We start from the raw sequence: 19,580 nt of genomic DNA, 5'->3' as shown, positions 1-19,580 counted from the left end.
TTGTTTTCCCTGGACTTAACATGCCAACATATATCCCCTTTACACTAGATTTGCCTATACAGAATAGAGGGTATTGTATTGTGCATTCATGGAGGAAGATGGGACATGTTTTAAATGGTGCTATATCTTATCTACAGATTATATGCTTTCAGAAAATATATATTTTAGTGTGTTTAATTTCTTTTTCCTGGACTGTACATGTCAACATATATCCCCTTTACACTAGATTCGCCTATACATTATAGAGGGCTTTGTATTGTGTATTCACGGAGGAAGATGGGACATGTTTTAAATTGTGCTATATTTTATCTACAGATTATATGCTTTCAGAAAATATATATTTTAGAGTGTGTAATTAGTTTTTCCTGGACTGTACATGCCAACATATATCCCCTTTACACTAGATTCGCCTATACAGAATAGAGGGCATTGTATTGTGCATTCATGGAGGAAGATGGGACATATTTTAAATGGTGTTATATCCTATCTACAGATTATATGCTTTCAGAAAATATATATTTTAGGGTGTTTAATTTGTTTTCCCTGGACTTAACATGCCAACATATATCCCCTTTACACTAGATTCGCCTATACATTATAGAGGGCATTGTATTGTGCATGCATGGAGGAATATAAGACATGTCTTAACTGGTGTTATATCTCATCTAGAGGTTATATGCTTTTAGAAAATATATGGTTTTGGGTGTTTAATCTGTTTTGCCTGGACAATATAGGCTAAAATGTATCCCCTTTACACTAGATTTGCCTATACAGAATAGAGGGCAATGCATCGTCCATGGCATGGAGGAAGATGGGACATGTTTTAAATGATGCTATATCTTATCTACAGATTATATGCTTTCAGAAAATATATATTTTAGGGTTTTTCATTTGTTTTCCCTGGACTGTATATGCCAAAATGTATCGGCTTTACACTATATTTGCCTATACAGAATAGAGTATGTATTATGCTTGGTGTGGAGGAAGATGGAAATGTTATTTTGTTGATTAATGTTATATTTCATGTACAGGGAATATGCTTTTACAATATGTAGAGTAGAGTTTGCGAGTAAGTGGCTGTTTTATGACTTTAATGAACCATGACCCATGTACTGTTTAGGCATGCATTGTATATTTGTGTAGATCAATAATTGTTGGCATCTATCATTAGGGGGGAGCTAATTAAACTGAATCTTAAACTATATGCATAAGTAGATCAGAAATAATTATTATATCATTATTCATCATCCTCTGACTCCTCTGAAAGGAACTTGTGTGGATTGTCACATTGTTCATTTTGACACGTTCCACAGGCAGCAGTGCAAGGTAATCCATATCTTCTACACGAACAGCGGAGTGTCTTGCAGAAATGCACACAATTAAGAACAGTTGACTGTCTCTGTACTTGGATCTAACATGAAAGAGTATTTGATTGAGGTTGATTCCATTCCATTCGGTAATCAGTATCTGAAAGCTAAACTGAGGGAGCGGTACGGGAATGACATATGTTTCACAGAAGGGAAAGGTTTTGAAGGCATGGTGACACTGAGAGAGAAAACATCATGCATCCTCAGGTCCTACTATAAGAACACTAAAAAAGGTGGAGATGAAGAGTCATCAGTGACCTCTTAATCTGATAAAACATGAAAAACACTTTCCTAGGCTGAATAATGCGTCAGATATAGCCAAAATTAGCTTCCGGTGGCCATCTTGGACGCCATCTTGAAAATTCTAAGTCTTTGAAAATGATGATCTGATACTTTAGTGTGACATATATGATTCAGTGACCGCTAAATCTGATTAAACACGAAAAACACTTTCCTAGGCTGAAAAATGCATCAGATATAGCCAAAATTAGCTTCCGGTGGCCATCTTGGACGCCATCTTGAAAATTCTAAGTCTTTGAAAATGATAATCTGATACTTTAGTGTGACATATATGACTCAGTGACCGCTAAATCTGATTAAACATGAAAAACACTTTCCTAAGCTGAATAATGCTTCATAGCCAAAATTAGCTTCTGGTGGCCATCTTGGACGCCATCTCGAAAATGACCCCTTTAGTAGGGTCAGATTTTACTAGATTTTTAATATGTTATTAAGTACATCTAAAGGTATCATAATCAGTTGAAAAACCTTTTGTATCAATTTTTTTGAACTTAGGTGTTTTTTTTTCATATATTGACCCGCCTACAGTGGCAGATGGGCAACATTTAAAACAATCCTTATATACAACTGCTAAACCTCCTCCACGGCCACAAACTCTAGGAGAGCTAAAGAAGTTATAACTGGGAGGGCAAAGTTCCCCTAATTGGCTATGCTCACCCACCTTTAACCAAGTCTCAGTTAAAAAGAAAAAATTAAGGTTAGAAGACAGAATAAAATCATTCATAGTGAATGTCTTACTAGAAAAAGATCTCACGTTGAACAGTGCCATTTTAAGAGCCTGTGAATTGTTCTGAGTTGATGTACCAAGGTGTGAGGCGTCACTTGATCTGGTGGATGTAGTAGCAATGTTCAAATCATGTGCTCTCACTGAAGCAGAACTTTTAACAGGATGAGCGGGCACAGTCTGGATGTTGATCAGCTGTTGATCAGGTATCACTTTACTGCCGGGCGTAGAGGCGATAGCGGGAGCGGACTGCTCTAGAAATCTGCGTTGTTTTGGCAAGAGATCCTGTGGAGATGATGATGTTCTCAGAGGGATGCTTTCCTCTGTCGCTCGGGTGATGAGAGAGCGAAGTGCGCCGCCTCTATGCAGGTAGCCTTTCCGCCGGAGGATCCCCGCTGCCCGGCAAAGGTGGAGCACCTCATTGCTGATGGGGTCGGTGGAGGTGAACTGTCGAAGTTCAAGGGGTGTGTATTGAAAGCCCCCCATAGCCGAAACACAAACTCTGACACAGGTTGATTATGCTGCCATGTTGTCCATTAAATACCATTATACTGCCATGTTGTCCAATAAACACCATTATTAAACACCATTATGCTGCCATGTTGTTCATTAAACACCATTATGCTGCCATGTTGTCCATTAAATACCATTATGCTGCCATGTTGTCCATTCAACACCATGTTGTCCATTAAACACCATTATGCTGCCATGTTGTCCATTAAACACCATTATGCTGCCATGCATGTTGTCCTCTTTCAGTGTGAATGCGGTCAGGACATCTGAGGGATCTGAGTAAAACTGAAGAGATGGCTGCAGAGGGATCATCTACTGGTGAGTCCTTCACTCTGATACCCTAATAGAACATGTCCATCACTCTGATACCCTAATGGAACATGTCCATCACTCTGATACCCTAATGGAACATGTGTATTTGTTTTCAAGTTATTTTTCCTGTCGTGAATAGTTGATACGGCAGTGAATTTATTATTGTTTCATTACTATTTTACAATATGTTTGGGTAGCTCAAATATTTTCTAAAAGCTTAACAGTGTGTGTTGTCTCCCTGTGTTGTCTCGTGACCAGGTGATATCCCCAATCTCTCCGACTTGAGAATTGTGCTGCTGGGGAACAGAGAAGCTGGGAAGAGTTCAGCAGGAAACACCATCCTGGGCAGAGATGAGTTTGACCCTGATGTGAGAACACTGCAGTGTGTGAAGAGACAGGGAGAGGTAGCAGGGAGACAGGTCACTGTGGTGGACACTCCTGGATGGATGAAATATAGTGGTTATTTTTATAAGGACTCTCCTAATCTTCTTAAACAGGAGATTGTTCTCAGTGTGACTGTGTGTCCTCCAGGACCTCATGCCTTTCTGCTGGTCATCCGTGAGAACATGACCTTCACAGAGCCAGAGAGAAACGCCACATCAAACCATCTGAGTCTTCTGGGTCATGGAGCCTGGAAACACTCTCTAGTTCTGTTCATTCAGGAGACTCCTGCAGAAGAGAAAGCCTTTGAGGTTAAAGGGAGAATGCTCCAGCAGCTTGTAGAGAGATGTGAGAACAGATATCATGTCTTCAACACTAAGAACAAGGATGATACACAAGTCACAGAACTGCTGGAGAAGATAGAAGAAATGGTGGCAGGAAACAGTGGCTGTCACTATGAAATAAACAGAGAAATACTGCAGGAGTTTGAAGAGAAGAGAGCAGAAGAAGAGAGGAGAGCAGAGGAAAGAAGAAACAAAATCCAGAGACTGAGTGAGTTAAATTATCTAATAAATAATTTTATTTTTAGAGTCTGTGCTGCTAAACTCAATAGTCAAAGGAAAGAGTCAGATTGTCAGATTGATAGATTTTCTTGAATTTCCCCTAGGGATCAATAAAGTATCTATCTATCTATCTATCTATCATCTATCTATCCAAAGAATGTACATCATAACTTAATTTATGACATAACACGTTGTTAGATTTTTGTGTGACTTGATCATTCAAGATTACTTTGTGTTGTCTGAACAGACCTACAGTATATAGATGAAGTGTGTAAAACAGTAAAAACACTTCCAGAAGACTTGTGCACAGCATATCTCAATTCTACAGATACAAAGGTGTAAATCAGACGTAAACACACACACACACACACACACACACACACACACACACACACACACCAGGGTTTCCGTTGTCCTGTAATTACCGGACATTGGCCGGAAAAAAAATGAAATGTCCGACAAAATTAAATCTCTCCGGTCAAATTGTCCGATTGAAATTGGCTAATAATCCCGTCCCCTAACGCAATCTGAATTTGAGAATAAGCCTTAATATGTAAGCCTATATTATACGTCCTCTGGCTATGTTTTTAAATGAACAGGCTCGTTTGAAAAGTAAGCTATTAAACAACACGCAACAAGCCTATGCTGCATTTCAAATGCTTAAAATCTCCATGTTAAACAGCGAACAAATGAGTGAGGCGGTTCAAACAGGCCCAGGCAGACTAGCCTTAAACGTTTTTTCAGAGGCCAGACGCGATGGATGATGATAAATTGGTAACGTCTGAAGCCTCAGATGTCCGGTCAACTCCACCACCACCAGATAAAAAGCAAAAGTGTCGGGCGTATCTGTCGGAATCAGTGACATTGGAAGTGGAGTTGCGGGGGGTGCGGCCGCTCCAAGACACTGTCATTCTCCGTGTACACTGGACATGCAAAGTGTTCTTTATAGTAGAGCGGCTACAGGAAAAATCGTGCAAATTATGATACAAGCGTGGAATTCGGCAGGTATGTGCTCAGGACCAATACAAACAAATCTACCTGATTGGCCACTTGAAATGGCGGCCATTTTCCAAGATGGCCGCCAAAAAAGACCCCAGAAATTGCTCAGAATTGACCAAAGATATTATGATACAAGCATGAAATTAGGCATGCACGTGCTCAAGACCAATACAATAAAATCTGCCTGATTTGGCATTTTTAATGGCGGCCATTTTCCAAAATGGCCACCATGAAAAACTCTAAAAATTGATTTGTTGTACAGAATTGACAAAGGAAATTATGATACAGCCATGAAATTTGGCAGGATCCTACGGACTTTCCCCTCAAGGTGGCGGCAAAGATGGCCACATTTCTGTAAAGGTACTGGCTTGATGAAATTCATTCTGGACTCTCTATTCGACCACATAAAGACCTCGGGATACTTCAGTTTGGCTTTAGGGACCCTCTACTCACTACCACGTAAGTGTTATGTTGTTTGGAACTGTAGAAGAGGTACAAAAAGTTTTGTAGCGGCGCAATTGAAATGCCCCCCTCACTTCCAGGCTACGAGTTGTGACTGAAAACGGTACAATCGAACTTTCTCAAAACACATCCGAATGACATAATTTTGATGTCAACTCAACGTATGTACCCCCAATCATCCGGAAATCGATCTAAAGTGCATTTTACTCCGGATAATTCCTTTAAGTTAGGCTACATGAACATGTTGCATTCTATACAGCCTGATTATGTCATTCTTTAAGCTACATAGCCTGTATCCAGTTTTCCTCAATTTGACTAATTAAGAAGGGATAATAGGATATTTGACCGGCATATCATCAAAATGTCCGGAAAACGAAAGTGACAGGCACCATTTTTTTCTAGCGGAAACTCTGACACACACACACACACACAGAAACAATCTTATTAGGGTAAATTCATATTCTGTACAGACATGGAAAGTTGGAGTCTTTATGATAAACCGTACACAAATGCATCACTATGTTACAGTGAAAGACCTCTTGTGACCTGCAGGTTGTGTTGAGTAATTTAAATCAACACACACACACACACACACACACACACACACACACACACACACACACACACACTCTGAAGTTCTTCATTTACTCCTGCAGGAGGTGTACAGCTTCCAGATCTCAGAATTGTGCTTTTGGGATTTAAATATGCTGGAAAGAGTTTATCAGGAAACACCATCCTGGGCAGAGAGAAATTTCAGCCTGGACAGATATCTGCTGCTTGTGTGAAGAGACAGGGAGAAGTAGCAGGGAGACAGGTTACTGTGGTGGAGGTTCCAGGATGGCACAGTTATTGTGAGGTTGATAGTTGTACTGAAATGACTAAAAGAGCTATTCAGCTTAGTCCAGGTTTGTGCAACCAGGGGCCGCATGTGTTCCTGTTGGTCACACGAGCAGACATATCATTTACTGACATACAGAGACTATCAGCACAGCAGCACTTGGATCTTCTTAGTGAGAAAGTCTGGAGTCACACCATCGTGCTGTTCACCCATGGAGACTGGCTGGGAGACACAACCATTGAGCAGTACATTGAGAGTGAAGGAGAGAGCCTTCATTGGCTAGTTGAGAAATGTTGCAACAGATATCATGTTCTTAAAAATGAGAACAGGACTGATGTCAGTCAAATCACAGATCTCCTCGAGAGGATTGAGGAAATGGTTGCAGGTAACAGTAGCTGCCACTATGAGATGGACAGCAAGCGACTGGAGGAAATAAAAGAAAGGATGAGGAAAGAGGATGAGAGAGCAAAAGAGAGAGTGATGACTGTGGAAAAGAAAAGACGACACCTTCAGTCACTGAAACGTGAGTTGCCTTGTGTCTGATCTGCTTTCTAATGGGAGAAGAAAAGCATGTAAATATTATATTGAATATTGCAATAATTGAGTTTAAGCTTGAAAAAAAAACACAATTATATGGCTATGGTCACACAATGACATTTTAAAGGTATTGTAAGTGCCCATGCCAACATCCCCATGGTAACTTATGTGCCTTTGCTTTTGTGGAACCAAGTCAAGGCTAAATTCAGCCAGGATAAGCAAAAAATCACAGCTTTATCCGTTATAAGAGGTGTAAAAGTCTGGCTTCAGAAAGTAAAAGGCCTACCACGTATTGCTTCTACCTGAACACTAAAACACATGTGATTTCACTATTATCTGACCTGGGTTTGGAGTTATGCTATGTGGCAGGACTTTTACTTTCTGAAGATGGACTTTTACACCTCTGTCTGTTATGAAGATTGTGTAAATTATTAAGGTTTTGTGAAGTACACCTCTGCATCGCTTACAGACCCTTTAATACTGCAAACAAATCAGCAAATGTGTTTTCTCTTTTGTGTCGTTCTACTGGTACTTGTGACAATATAGTTGAATCTAATCCAATCTGATCTATTGTACATTACAGAAGAATCAACTCCCATGTCACAGTTCAGAGTTGTGCTGCTGGGATACAGAAATGCTGGGAAGAGTTCATCAGGAAACACCATCCTGGGAAGAGAGGAGTTTGAACTAAAGAGAACAGCTCAGTGTGTGAAGAGACAGGGAGAAGTAGCAGGCAGACAGGTCACTGTAGTCGAGGCTCCAGGATGGTGTAGGTATGTCATAAACACTCCTGATCTCACTAAACAGGAGATTGTGCTCAGTGTGTCTCTGTGTCCTCCAGGACCACATGCTGTCCTACTTGTCATAGATATTGATGATTCTTTCACAATTGAAAAAAGAATAAATATTCCGGAAAACCTGGAGCTTCTCAGTAGTGTCGTCTGGAGTCACACCATGGTGCTGTTTACCAGTGGAGACTGGCTTGGAGACACAACTATTGAGGAGCACATTGAGAGTGAAGAGGCCCTGCAGTCTCTGGTGGAGAAATGTGGGAACAGATATCATGTCCTCAACAATAAGAATAGGGCAGGCGATCAGGTCACAGAGCTGCTGGAAAAGATAGAAGAGATGGCAGCAGGAAACAAAAACTGTCACTTTGAGATGGACAGAAAGAGACTGGAGGAAGTGAAGGAGAGGAGGATGAATGAAGAACAGAGAGCAACAGAGAGACGCATGAAGGTGGAGAAGAGGAGACAACACCTCCAGTCACTGAAGCGTGAGTGTTGTATTTTCTGTGTTTTTTACTAAACAAACTGAGCTTTTTCATAGCAAAAATAAATGTCCAACAATCTTCATAATTTTCTAGCTTATGAAACATTGAATCAAATATATCATAATATTAATTCTTATGGCCATGGAAAAAATTTGTAAAATTGTAAATTTAATGAAATTGAATTTGCTTTACACTTGATTGGCTAGTTTTTATCTGCGTGTTATTTTTGGTTTTATCTTCAAATTCATTTTGATATCATGTGCATCACATGTATACGCATGTGCCGTTCCTACTAACCATCCAGGATGTGCACTATAGTTCTGTGTTCCGGGGCGTACAGTAAGTCCTCGTGAAAATGAAAGAAAAGTTTACACATCAGGCCATTGTCAGCTGTATCGGCAAAGATGCACCAACATTTAACAGTGCCAGTGGGGCTGTAAGTTGTGTGTACAAGGTGTACATGCACTTTAGGTGGTCAGCTCACTAGATTTAAACCACAACTCCTTTCCATCAAAACTTACTGCTGCTTAAAATCCACAAAGTTCTTAAGATAACATGTTCATATAATGTCAAATATATTTACATATTCTTTTCAACAGGAAATTTATCACCACAGTCAGATTTCAGAGTTGTGCTGCTGGGATACAGAACATCTGGGAAGAGTTCATCAGGAAACACCATCCTGGGCAGAGAGGAGTTTGACCTGAAGAGAAGAACAGCTCAGTGTGTGAAGAGACAGGGAGAAGTAGCAGGCAGACAGGTCACTGTAGTCGAGGCCCCGGGATGGTGGAATAATGTCAACCTCAAAAACACTCCTGAGCTCACTAAACAGGAGATTGTGCTCAGTGTGTCTCTGTGTCCTCCAGGACCTCACATTATCTTACTGCTTATAAAAGTAGCTAAGTCTATCACGCAGGATGTCATTAGAAACATCCAAGAACATCTGGAGATTCTCAGTGACAGAGTCTGGAGTCACACCATGGTGCTCTTTACCCGTGGAGACTGGCTGGGAAACACAACCATTGAGCAGTACATTGAGAGTGAAGAACACCTCAGATATCTGGTAGAGAAATGTGGGAACAGATATCATGTTCTCAACAATGAGGACAAAGGTGACAGAACACAGATCACAGAGCTGATGGAGAAGATGGAGGAAACTATAGCTGGAAACGGAGGCCGTCACTATGAGATGGACAGAAAGAGACTGGAGGAAGTAAAGGAGAGGAGGGGGAAAGAAGAAGAGAGAGCAACAGAGAGACTGATTAAGGTGGAGAGGCAAAGACAACACCTCCAGTCACTGAAGGGTGAGTATTTAACAATCTTAATCTCTTGCCTATGAAACATCGAATCAAATATATCATAATATTAATTCTTATGGCCATGGGAGAAATTAGTAAAATAGTGAAGTTAGTGAAATTTAAACAACACTGTGCATTTGCTTTACACTTCATATGCTAGTTTTTATCTGCCTGTTATTTTCGATTTCATCTTCAAATTCATTTTGATATCATGTGCATCACATTGTAAACACATGTGCCATTTCCACTAACCATCCAGGATGTGCACTACAGTTCTGTGTTCCGGGGCATGCCTGTATGTCTGAGTAGTTTTATGTTAACCCTACGGGTCTCTGTTGCTGTCTTGTTGTATGTCTGCACAGTTGTGTTTGTGTACTGTTGCTTCTCTATCCTTTCTCACTGCCCCTTTCCACTTCTCTTCCAAGAAGCTTGTGCTTCTTGTCAGGCCATCACTGTAAATAAGAAAACGTGTTCTTAATGATCTGTCTTGTTAAATAAAGCTAAAATAAATAAACAAATAAAATAAAAAAGTTCCTGTGAAAATGAAAGAAAAGTTTACACATCAGGCCATTGTCAGCTGTATCTCCAAAGATGCACCAACATTTAGCAGTGTCAGTGGGGCTGTAAGTGGTGTGTACAAGGTGAACATGCACTTTAGGTGGTCAGCTCACTAGATTTAAACCACAACTCCTTACTGCTGCTTGACGTCCACAAAGCTCTTAAGATAACATGGCCATATAATGTCAAATATATTTATATATTCTTTTCAGCAGGGAATTCATTCCCGCGGTCAGAGTTCAGAGTTGTGCTGCTGGGACACAGAACATCTGGGAAGAGTTCATCAGGAAACACCATACTGGGCAGAGAGGAGTTTGACCTGAAGAGAAGAACAGCTCAGTGTGTGAAGAGACAGGGAGAAGTAGCAGGCAGACGGGTCACTGTAGTCGAGGCCCCGGGATGGTGGAATAATGTCAACCTCAAAAACACTCCTGAGCTCACTAAACAGGAGATCGTGTTCAGTGTGTCTCTGTGTCCTCCAGGACCTCACATTATCTTACTGCTTATAAAAGTAGCTAAGTCTATCACGCAGGATGTCATTAGAAACATCCAAGAACATCTGGAGATTCTCAGTGACAGAGTCTGGAGTCACACCATGGTGCTGTTTACCTGTGGAGACTGGCTGGGAGACACAACCATTGAGCAGTACATTGAGAGTGAAGAACATATCAGACATTTGGTAGAAAAATGTGGGAACAGATATCATGTTCTCAACAATGAGGACAAAGGTGACAGAACACAGATCACAGAGCTGATGGAGAAGATAGAAGAGATGGTTGCAGGAAACAAAAACTGTCACTTTGAGATGGACAGAAAGAAACTGGAGGAAGTGAAGGAGAGGAGGAGGGGTGAAGAAAAAAGAGCAACAAAGAGACTGATGAAGGTGGAGAGGCAAAGAAAACACCTCCAGTCACTGAAGCGTGAGTTTGTAACAATCTTAGTCTCTTGCCTATGAAACATCGAATCAAATATATCATAATATTAATTCTTATGGCCATGGAAGAAATTAGTAAAATAGTTAAGTTAGTGAAATTGAAGCAATACTGTGCATTTGCTTCAAACTTGATTGGCTAGTTTTTAATCTGCCTGTTATTTTCGGTTTCATCTTCAAATTCATTTTGATATCATGTGCATCACATGTAAACACATGTGCCGTTCCCACTAACCATCCAGGATGTGCACTATAGTTCTGTGTTCCGGGGCGTACTGTAAGTTCCCCTGAAAATGAAAGAAAAGTTTACACATCAGGCCATTGTCAGCTGTATCTCTAAAGATGCACCAACATTTAGCAGTGCCAGTGGGGCTGTAAGTGGTGTGTACAAGGTGTACATGCACTTTAGGTGGTTAGCTCACTAGATTTAAACCACAACTCCTTACTACTGCTCAAAGTCCACAAAGCTCTTAAGATAACATGGTCATGTAATTGTCAAATATATTTATATATTCTTTTCAGCAGGGAATTCATCCCCGCAGTCAGAGTTCAGATTTGTGCTGCTGGGACACAGAATATCTGGGAAAAGTTCATCAGGAAACACCATCCTGGGCAGAGAGGAGTTTGACCTGAAGAGAAGAACAGCTCAGTGTGTGAAGAGACAGGGAGAAGTAGCAGGCAGACAGATCACTGTAGTCGAGGCTCCGGGATGGTGGAATAATTTCAGCCTCAAAGACACTCCTGAGCTCACTAAACAGGAGATTGTGCTTAGTGTGTCTCTGTGTCCTCCAGGACCACATGCTGTCCTAATTGTCATAGATATTGATGATTCTTTCACAATTGAAAAAATAATAAATATTCAGGAACACCTGGAGTTGCTTGGTGGAGCTGTCTGGATTCACACCATGGTGCTGTTTACCTGTGGAGACTGGCTGGGGGACACACCCATTGAGCAGTACATAGAGAGTGAAGAAGCCCTGCAATCTCTAGTAGAGAAATGTGGGAACAGATATCATGTTCTCAACAATCAGGACAAAAGTGACAGAACACAGATCACAGAGCTGATGGAGAAGATGGAGGAAATTATCGCTGAAAACGGAGGCCGTCATTATGAGATGGACAGAAAGAGACTGGAGGAAGTAAAGGAGAGAAGAAAAGAACAGATGCAGAGAGCAGAGGACAGACAGATGTGTGTCTACAGGCAGAGATCTGCTTTTCAATTCTCAGGAGGTGAGTTTATTCATTTTAATGTGTCAAATGCGACGGTGGAATTCTGTTAATTGCTTTACTACACACACTACTGGCGACGCGATCACCCATCGAATTAGTGGAGACACACTGAAGAGACCGTTGTTTTCTATTATGACGTATCAAAATCGCCCTGAAAAATAGAAAGGGGCCGATTAGAGCTATGAGACGTTCGTTCCACTTGCCACATGCGTTGCCTCATTCACTTCAATAGATTCTATTCAATTTTGCTGGTCGCCAGCCATAAATCACTGTTGTGTGTGTGTAGGCCTTTATTCTGCTCTTATAATGTTATTGTTAATACACTGCATACTATTGTAAATCATGCCACTTGCTTAACTGTATATTACTGTTCACACTACACTAGCACAATGACAATGACATTGAATGTAATCTAATATGATAATATTATATTGTATATGGTATTATTCATTTTATTGTAATATTAAATTCATTTATTAGTATGATTCTTTCCTCAGTGGGTCCTATTTTAGTGATTTAAATTAATAGTCCGAAGTGTGGTGCATGTGTGTGTTTGGTGTCTGAATCCTCTGTTGCTAGTTTGACAGGGACAAGTGCATCGTTCACAAAAACTGTGTCGGGTCTAAGAAAGGGCCCAATGTGTCTTTGTACTCTATATATTAATTCATATTTAAATATATGAACTGGGCTCGTGACCATATCCATTGATCTAAACATTATCATACCATAACGATAAATACCACGACACTGCCCCCTGTTGGACAAAAATATCACTGCACCCAGTGTTGTCCAGTATGGGTTAGTGGAGTTAGCAGTAGTGACACACTCATCTGTTACTACTGTGGTGGGTGCCAACGGTCATCTTGCCAACCTCTTATACAGTGATGCATTTTCTATTTCTTAACAGGTGATGCTCAGTTCCTCTCAAGCATGAGAGTTGTGCTTTCGGGATATTATGATGCTGGGAAGAGTTCATCAGGAAACACCATCCTGTGCAAAGAGGAGTTTGACCCTGATGTGAGAACACTGCAGTGTGTGAAGAGACAGGGAGAAGTAGCAGGCAGACAGGTCACCGTGGTGGACACTCCAGGGTGGGGGATAAATGAGACCCTCAGAAACTCTTCCCGGAAAACTACACAGGACATTGTGCTCAGTGTGTCTCTTTGTCCCCCAGGACCGCATGCAGTCCTTCTAGTCATACGTGTAGATTGTAGTTTTACAGAGGACAACACAAAAAGCATCCGGGACCATTTGGAGCTTCTTGGTAAAAATGTTTGGAGTCACACAATTGTCCTTTTCACCTATGGAGACTGGCTGGGAGACACATCTATTGAGCAGCACATTGAGAGTGAAGTAGAAACCCTGCAGTGGATAATTGAGAAATGTGGGAACAGATATCATGTCCTCAACAACAAGGACTGGACTGATGATACACAAGTAACAGAGCTGCTGGAGAAGATAGAACAGATGGTGGTAAGAAACGGAGGAGCTCACTATCATAGACCACAAGAAGAGACAACATGGACGTCTTTCTTCAGAGGTGCGGTATCCCCACTAAATGAATGTTGAATTAATACTAATCTTCAGCTCAAACATGAGTGATACTTATTTGTATAATCTATCAGTATATTCTATTTATTTTTATCAACTTATGCAAGTGTTAAAGAGTGCTGCGGTTATGTTATGACCCTCAAGCTTAGTCACCACTAACAAATTATGAGTAAATGTAGGACCTCTTATCTTGTTACAAATTAACAGAGTTTTTATGTTTGATGTATAGGTTTACTGAAATGGAATAGAGCAGATGACCAGAGCAGAAACATGGATGAGGCTGCAGCACGATTGGATGAGTTGAGTCTGCAGAGAAGCAGGGACACTCCCCCATACAGTGAGTACTAAATTACTCTCTGTAAAAAAATACATGGTGAAATAGTGCTAGCATTTAGGAATTATACGCTATAAGTTACTGTTTCCTGAGTTTGGAACAAGTATGCAGTAGTTCTTTGGAATAAGTGTACTGTAAGAGCTAGATAAACAAAAACAAAACAAAGGATATAATTTGGATATAAAACAAGATATAGCTTCCCACTACTTACTGTATATCGGTGCCGAACTCGGGCCCATAATGTATGCTGCTCTCAGTCAGGCTGTTTAGCCAGGATGGCAAAGGTACAGTACCAGTAAGTCATAAACAGGAGACACTGCTGTGGCAATGCTGATAAATATAAAACAAGAAAGGCCACCATGCACCAAGCAAACTTCAAAGCCCACGCTAGGATAGGGGCTGACTGAGTTGCCTTGTGTTGCCCGTGTGTGGTGAAAAAATGTGCTATTCACCTTGAAAAATGTGGTGTGAAATTAGAACTGTGTGCAGGGGAAGTCCTGTATTTCACATGGAGTGATATTGTTTTATACTCTGTTTCAGTGGATGGAGATGACAGATCGGGGATGTTCACAGTGGAAACCTCAGGCTACGTCACACACCCATCAGCAGCACCTTCTGAAGCCACTTCAGTAGCCCTCTCTGAAGTCCTCTCTGAAGCCCCCTTTGAATGGGGCTCCCAGGAGTCCATAAACACTGAGTGGAGTGTTTAGGAGAGCACTGAAGGTGGAGGTGAGCTACCTGTGGTTGCTTTGTTCTGGGGTTTGGGTCAATTTACACTACAATGTACTGTACTGCGCTGATTATCAGGGTCGTATTAGAACTGAAATAAGTTGACATTACACTCTGTTCCAGTGGGTGGAGATGACAGATCAGAGATGTTCACAGTGGAAACCTCAGGCTCATATCCATCACCAGCACATTCTGTAGCCTTGTCTGAAGCCCCCTCTGAATGGGACTCCCAGGAGTCTGTCAATACTGAGTGGACTGTCCAGGGGAGCACTGGAGGGAGAGGTGAGTTACCTCTCTGGTGTGTTTTGATCTGGGGTTTGGATCAATGTACACTACAATGTGAGTCTATTTTGGACAAAAGTGTCTGCTAAGAAATATAGACATAAACAATATATTCGCAAGCAGTGATTACCAGGGTTCAGTTAGAATTGAAAGAAGTGCCCTTTAACGGTTGTCGGTACGGAAAAAAAAACCCCGAAAACAATCGTTTTTTTTACCTAGCTTGAGTTGCTAGTTCCAGCAGCTAAGGTATCCAGGCAGCTACAGTGCTACTCTGTGGAGGCATGTCTGTGACTGTAGCGTCACTGAGTAAATGGGACAAACTACAAGTACACCAAATTTCACATTTCTACATAAACCACATCTACAGTATAGAGATATCAACATATGGCAGTTTTCAACGGCATCTGATGTTAGTCCATGGGGTTTGGTGGTGACTATGTGTACCAAGTTTGGATGTGATTGGATCTTTATCTGAACCCTGCTATTGAATTGACATGTAACTTTAAAAAGGACAGGGACAGAAATATTAATATTTATAATACTGTCTTCTCTCTGTCAACATTACCCCACACCACTCACTGCTTCACTAAAATAAAGACATGCCGAACATGGATATAACAATAATTTACACGTGCCAAGACTCTTTAACATCCCCCTCAGGGTGAGTCACACTGGGGTAAGAGTGTTTTCACTTTAATTGGCCGATTCTCATCTGGATAGGATGTGATGTTATCGTGGATGTAGAAAACCTGCAATCTAATGCTAAATGAGTTGCCTGTCATGGACACATTTCTTTAATCCTCCTGTGTGTATATTCTATATTTATAGCAACTCTTGTTGCTATAAATATAGAATACACACACACACACACACATACACACACATCCAGAGAGAGAGAGACACACACACTTTCTCCTGTTGCTATAAATATAAAATATTATACATATTGATTTAAAGCAGCACTAAAGAATATATCCTCTCAGGCTCCACCTATAGTTGAGAAACACAATAATAAACGAATCTATAAACTAATAAACATTTGCAACAAAGTATATACACAACTCTGATACAATATAGAGGAAATTCACTGACAACAGTCTGTATAAAGAGATCTCAGAACTCCTGTAACAATGCAGCTCTTTTCCATTTTGATTTTGGAGGGAGGGGGGCTGACACCAAACTTCTTATGGCTGTTTTATAAGCTCCGGATGCAGCAGAACTGTCGTTCACCCTAAGAGTTTATATGCCATCAACATTACACAGATATGTAGAAGTCCTTAAGTCTGCATGTGTTTTATTTTCAGTGAAGATGACAGGTCCTCCGTGCCCTCAGCCTACCACACACACACACACATCTCAGACACAGCATCTGAAGCCCCCTCAGAACAAGACTCTGTGATGTCAGCAGCTAACAGCTCTGGGATTGGTTCGCTAATGTCTGAAAGACTGGAGGGATGGAGCGAACATATGAGATTACCGGTGAAGGAGGAAGTCAGAAGAAGAAGGGAGGAGGGGACTGTCCTCCCAGATTAAAATCACAGATTAGTTCATATTTCCTTTCTCTCTCTCTCTCTCTCTATGAAATTGTAACAATGACCAATATGTTCATCACATAACTCTGATATTTTATGATAAATTGTTATTGAAAAGACATCTTTCACTTTCCACTTGTCATTGTTGATTTATTGTTACAACCTATTAGAGCTTCTACTAGCTCTTGGATTAGATGCATTTGTAGCATTTTGAACAATATTTACGTGTATTCTGTAATCTAGGTCTATAATTAATGGTTATATATCTATATAATCTAGCTAATGTTTTCTCAGTTAATGCTGGATAGGCTTTTTCACAATTTCATGTAGATGTTAATTGATGCATTATAATGTATCTAACAACCAAAAAAATTAATAAATTGGGGGCTTGTGAGCCTTTCAAAAGACTGAGGTTCAAAGTTGTTCTCTTTGAAGGATGGGTCTGGGTCATCTACTGACCTGCACCGCTTTGGTCCAAATGCTCCTCTGACCAAGCCTCACAAAAATGTAGTTTTGTAAGCCTGTATGTGACAACCAATCAAAATCAGCAAAAATATGAACAGTGCTTTGGAAATAATGTCAGCTATTCTTTAGTTGTCATGGAGCTTGATGTGAGTACTTGGCAAGATAACATCAAGCTGGCGACTAGGCTGTGCCCTGGCGCAGGTCTCATTGGACCCCTCATCATTGCTTGACGTTGTAGATCTTTCCTGATTTGAGTCCCAAAGTATTTCCATTTGATACATTTGTGAGAGCATTTTGTCTGTGTGATGCATAAAGCAACCAGCCACCTCCTACTGGACACGACTACGCTGGTTTGTCTCTCTCTACTGGTGCTGCAAGATTATCCCAGCCACAATTACCAATTACCTGTCACATTTTCATTGAATGACATTCAATTAGGCTATCACTTACATTTAAACACTGACACGCCCAAATTGAATTTGAACAGATGTGAGTGGGGATGAGGTTTTAAACATTCCGACAGGAGACGTCACCCTGCGTAGCCACAGAACGCCTTTCTTCGAAAATGCCACGCTTCCGCGTAGGATGGTCTTGTGTCTCCTCGCGTATCGGGCCTTTCACCTCCTCTCTCCTCGGTCTTGCCTCCTCTGGTTGCAATTAGATGAATGAGACGTCCTCGATGACGTCGGGCTTCGAACAATTTCCGGGGGACGAGCTGGAGGACCGAGGAGACAGGCCGTACGCAAGAAGAGATTTGAGAAGAAAACCCAACTGATGAGGAGAGATGACTGTGGAAGAGAACCCCATGTTCAGCCCAACTGATGAGGAGAGATGACTGTGGAAGAAACCCCCATGTTCAGCCCAACTGATGAGGAGAGATGACTGTGGAAGCCCAACTGATAAGGAGAGATGACTGTGGAAGAGAACCCCATGTTCAGCCCAACTGATAAGGAGAGATGACTGTGGAAGTGCACACACTGCAGATCTGAGATCATGATTCCTGAATCATGTCTTCATGCGTTTATTTATTTCATTCCATGTCCACTTACATTCATTCATTCAGCCGAAACTTTTGTCCAAAGTGACTTACAAAAGAATGGAGAACAATGAAGGTGCAGTGAGAGTCTTATAGTGTAATAATGAGTATTACCTGCATCAGAAGTGGAATGAGCCGTGGCACTGGTTAGGGCTTCGGGCTTGTAACTGAAGGGTTGCTGGTTCAATCCCCCACCAGTAGAAAAAATGTGGGCGGGGGAAGTGGTTGAGCCCACATCCATGAAAGAAGTGCCCTTGAGCAAGGCACCTAACCCCTCACTGTTCCCTGAGTACCACTCTAGCTTCACTGCTCCGGTTTAGTGTGTGCTTCACCTCATTGTGTGCTTCACCTCACTACTGTATATGTTTACTGTGTGCTCTGTGTGTATCACGGATGGGATAAATGCAGAGACCAATTTCCTTGTATACACAAGTATACTTGGCCTTTAAAACCTGATTTACATTTACATAAGTTCAGAGTCCAGTTAAGTCCAGTGACGTAGATGAAAGAGAAGGACGCATAGTATAAGTATATACTCTTTTGATCCCGTGAGGGAAATTTGGTCTCTGCATTTATCCCAATCCGTGAATTAATGAAACACACTCAGCACACAGTGAACACACAGTGAGGTGAAGCACACACTAATCCTGGCGCAGTGAGCTGCCTGCAACCATAGATATATACACTAGATGTCGCCTTGACTACTGCTGTTCATTGGAACGAATGCGTCAATCGAGACGCCATCTTGCTTCAGTGATCCACTCCTCTATAATGCATTAGCGTCAATCTGGGCAAAGATCTAGCGAAAATAAAATCACCATAAATCGTCAAAATCTCAAGCAATTATCTAGTTTTTTGGGTTGTTCCAACTGACAGGCATGTATTTATGGTTGAGTCTAGAGAAAACTAAGCTTAAGACGATAATAAAGATACATTTTACCCGTCTAGCCCCATAGACTCCCATTCATTCTGCACTAGCTAGCGGCGGCCCCTAGAGGAACAATGAGTAAACTGCAACCAGGTTCGATACAATGAAAGTAAACAGGCTCTTCGTAGACAGGCTCTGGTTGGGGCCACATACCCCTCGTCTCGTTTACTCATGTAAGTTGTAATCTCACCAGAAGTTGCTGTAGATCTGTAGAACATTTACCTCTGCTACTACATAGGCTACGCCAGTCGTTACGTTTATAATCATGGGTCAGTGCCATGGGCAAACGAGATTTAGCTGAATTCATAAATGACAAAGCCATGAGAAAGGTGATTTTCTTACGTTTCAACAACAAAGAAGCCGATCTGCCATCATTGTGAGAAGTTCCCAAATTTGTTGCTAATCGCTAAAAAGGTTTTCTATCGCTGGGGATGGCC

At 41.2% G+C, this 19,580-nt stretch overlaps 1 protein-coding gene across 1 annotated transcript; it reads left to right on the top strand.

Annotated features, from left to right (window-relative positions):
* Nucleotides 1-3,155: 3,155 nt before the first annotated feature.
* Nucleotides 3,156-17,954, top strand: LOC143101210 (uncharacterized). Its single transcript, XM_076264627.1, has 12 exons — nucleotides 3,156-3,222; nucleotides 3,475-4,149; nucleotides 6,278-6,982; nucleotides 7,580-8,272; nucleotides 8,869-9,573; nucleotides 10,338-11,045; nucleotides 11,582-12,286; nucleotides 13,194-13,826; nucleotides 14,067-14,174; nucleotides 15,024-15,182; nucleotides 17,495-17,529; nucleotides 17,841-17,954. Exons 1-12 carry the CDS (start codon nucleotides 3,156-3,158, stop codon nucleotides 17,952-17,954), a joined length of 5,307 nt encoding a protein of 1,768 aa, XP_076120742.1.
* The last annotated feature ends 1,626 nt before the right edge of the window (nucleotides 17,955-19,580 follow it).

Source organism: Alosa pseudoharengus, unplaced genomic scaffold, assembly GCF_046254945.1.
Source record: "Alosa pseudoharengus isolate Yale_2024_CS ecotype anadromous, Long Island Sound unplaced genomic scaffold, YU_APseudo_1.1 YU_APseudo_1.1_scf_30, whole genome shotgun sequence".
Lineage (NCBI taxonomy): Eukaryota > Metazoa > Chordata > Actinopteri > Clupeiformes > Clupeidae > Alosa > Alosa pseudoharengus.
Note: the sequence above shows the minus strand (reverse complement) of the source record. Positions and strands in the feature narration are given on the sequence as shown.

Bases quoted from the DNA above. Each gene is read 5' to 3' on its own strand.
- LOC143101210 (XM_076264627.1), top strand. From the start codon at position 3,156: ATGCGGTCAGGACATCTGAGGGATCTGAGTAAAACTGAAGAGATGGCT. The intron at 9,574-10,337 runs GTGAGTATTTAA...TATTCTTTTCAG, and splicing joins ACACCTCCAGTCACTGAAGG to CAGGGAATTCATTCCCGCGG. The intron at 14,175-15,023 runs GTGAGTACTAAA...ACTCTGTTCCAG, and splicing joins CAGGGACACTCCCCCATACA to TGGGTGGAGATGACAGATCA.